The sequence below is a fragment of the Nematolebias whitei genome, chromosome 8 (genome assembly GCF_014905685.2).
Source record: "Nematolebias whitei isolate Nwh7 chromosome 8, NemWhi1, whole genome shotgun sequence".
Lineage (NCBI taxonomy): Eukaryota > Metazoa > Chordata > Actinopteri > Cyprinodontiformes > Rivulidae > Nematolebias > Nematolebias whitei.
This window is the reverse complement of record NC_056505.1, coordinates 3,194,030-3,196,731: the sequence shown is the minus strand read 5'-3', so window position 1 is coordinate 3,196,731 and position 2,702 is coordinate 3,194,030. Positions and strand designations below refer to the sequence as shown.

The 2,702-nt window shown below is 48.3% G+C and overlaps 1 protein-coding gene across 1 annotated transcript in view; it reads left to right on the top strand.

The window, feature by feature from the left end:
- The window catches only part of LOC119412984 (protein mono-ADP-ribosyltransferase PARP14), a 41,914-nt gene that overhangs the window by 14,024 nt on the left and 25,188 nt on the right, over positions 1-2,702 (top strand). The window contains exons 4-5 of the mRNA XM_037679994.1: positions 1,147-1,272; positions 1,605-1,706. Of these exons, the coding sequence (XP_037535922.1) occupies positions 1,147-1,272; positions 1,605-1,706 (228 nt within the window). The remainder of the gene's footprint in view (positions 1-1,146; positions 1,273-1,604; positions 1,707-2,702) is intronic.

The following is a 2,702-nucleotide window of genomic DNA, read 5'->3' as shown; positions in this document are numbered from 1 at the left end:
ATTTATCAGCTTTATCATTTCTTCGTGTCTCTCTCTTTCTACTGAAGCCACCGGATGACAAAAAGCTCAACTCCAGTGCTCTTCACGGACCCCTCACTTTATCTTTTCTCTTTAAAATCTGTTTTAACTGTTCAAAATCACATTTTTGGATCGTTAAAAGCAGCTCAGGAAAAAAACTCTCTTGTCGACGCTCCAAAATTCACGGTTGAAACTCGTGCCTTCATGTAAAAAGTTGTTTTTCTCTGCAAAAAGAAGCTGAGAACTTGTTTACTGATTTTTTAATGTAAAGCTTTGTTTGAAGAATGGTAACGAGCTCAAACCACACGAGCATCCTCCTTTTTTTTAGAACCGAAAAACATGAAGGAGAGACAGCCCATGTCACGTCAAAGGGCCTCCCTCCCATTTTTCTTAAAGAGACACTGCTCGCTCCCTCACTATCTATCCTTCGGTTCAAACAGTCTTATACTGCCATCCAATGGTCAAAAGCTCGTTAGCCCGTCAACATTAAAAAAAGAATGCATAAATAAACCACAGCATCGTATGGACCACGGAGTTCAAAGTAGCAGCTCACAGAACTTAAAGAACGGTGGAACGTGGAGGAACCGCACGGGGAGTCCCATCGGCCTGACTGCACATTTTAACTCCACGAGAAGCTCGTTGGAGAAAATTGAAACGACGAACCTGCTGCAGCCTCGCTGACGTCGGAGAGTCGTCCACGACACGATCAGAGTCAGGCGCCATGTTTTAAATGAACACGGCTGAACGTGCACGGATCGTTCCGCTCCGTTAGTGGCTGTGCACATTTTGATATGTTCACCTCCACAAACACCCGTCATAGTTCTTCGTGCAGCTTCTTATATTATTTTTGGATCCATGATTAATTTTTCTCTTCCAGATGCAACAGTTTGTCTTTTCAGTAAAGGTTCTGTCCCCCTGAGCCGGGTCTGGGTTTAAAGTACAGATTTACAGGCCGTGCGCACCAAAACAGGTACTGTCAGACTAGCTGTGCAAAACGCAGCTCGGGTCAGAAACACTCGGAACTCGAGGGACGGAAGCAGAAGACGAGCGGGTTCTGTCCCAGTTTTGCGTCCGACAGTTGAAGCTCAGTGAGACGGTTCTGTTCGAGTAACCTGCGGTTCTTTCCAGATGTGGAGAGGTTCGTCTCTGTGAGCCGGAGCCACGCAAAGATCCGTAAACTTGGACTGAGGGCCCGGCCCCTGGAGGCAGCGAAGAGCATCCGGGTGGAGAGTCTTCCTCCGACGGCGGTCAAAGGTACGGGAACTGGTCCCACGTCTCGAGGTTCTCATCGGGTTGTCTTCACAGGACCCGCTGAAACAAAATCATTAAAATGATGAATGCTGATGTTCTGACCTCGTTTTTAACGAACACATCTCCTGTTCTGAGTTTCTGTTTCACGTTTCTTTAATACCTGTTCTTTAAAATATTCGAAGAGAGAAGCTCGTTCTGTTTTTTCCCAGAGGTAAAGTCCAGCAGGACGTGAACGTTGACACGTTGATCAGGTTGATCAAAGGAGGGCTCCAGAGTTTTAAATGTTCTGACTCGTCTTCTCCGTGAACCGTGTGGTCTTTGTGCACCTGCTGCAGACATGCTGGAGCTGTGGTTTGAGAAGAACTGGGTGCTTCCAGACAACGTGCAGATGATCCCCGAGGAGCAAGCTGCCATCGTCTCCTTCAGCGACACCGCAGGTTTTTATTCACACGTTCGGTTTATTTATGTTGAAATCAAAATGCTTCTGTACGTGACGTTCATAAGTTCAGGACCAGGTGGACTCCACTGAGTATGTCCTGGGGACACTGATCGGTTGGAAACAGAACCTGTGGTGGGTCAGAGGAAGACAGGAGGAAGAGTGGAGCTGTGAGAAGTGGAGGGGCCGAAGGTGGAGGAGTTCAGGTCAAACATACGAGAGGAGGAGGCAGCAACAGGGTGGAGTGGGAGGGGAGGTGTTTCAGAAGCTGCAGGAGAAAACGTGATGAGGGTTGCTGTGATGTTTGGAGATGGAGGAGGAGGAGGAGGAGGCAGAGAAGATGCTCAGATTTTCACTGGGAGGGACCAAAATGGACACGATCAGAAATGAGTCCATCAGAGGGACAACTGAGGTTGAGACGAAGCTAGAAAGGCTGAGATAGTTTGGGCATGTGCAGAGGACAGATGGGGACATGTTGGACAAATGATGTTGGACATGGAGCTGCCAGGGGAGGAGGAGTGCAGAGAAGGTTGCTGGATGGATGTTGGATGTTCAGGGTTGGTGAGACAGAGGAGGATTCTGGGAGATGGAGGCACGATGAGGAAGATGATGTTTGGTCTTTCAGATCATTGTAGAGGAACTGGAGGGGGTTGAGATCAGGGCCATGATGGATCTCACTGTGCTGAGACTGTTGGCGATGAGTTGGTGAACGTTGATCCCGAGGCAGTCTCAAAATATTCGCAGGGCTTTTCAGTTTCCTCACGCAAAAAGTTCATTCTTGTTGCAGGAATTTTGAACATGTTAATAAAACTTTGCAACAAATCTTCTGTCAAAACAGGTAGTCATCATCAGCATCCAGTCGAGCTCACATCAAACCTGGAGCTGCATGCTGACACTTGCAGGAGGTCTTCTCTGGCAGGAGGACTCCTCTGACAGGAGGTCTCCTCTGGCAGGAGGACTCCTCTGACAGGAGGTCTCCTCTGGCAGGAGGTCTCCT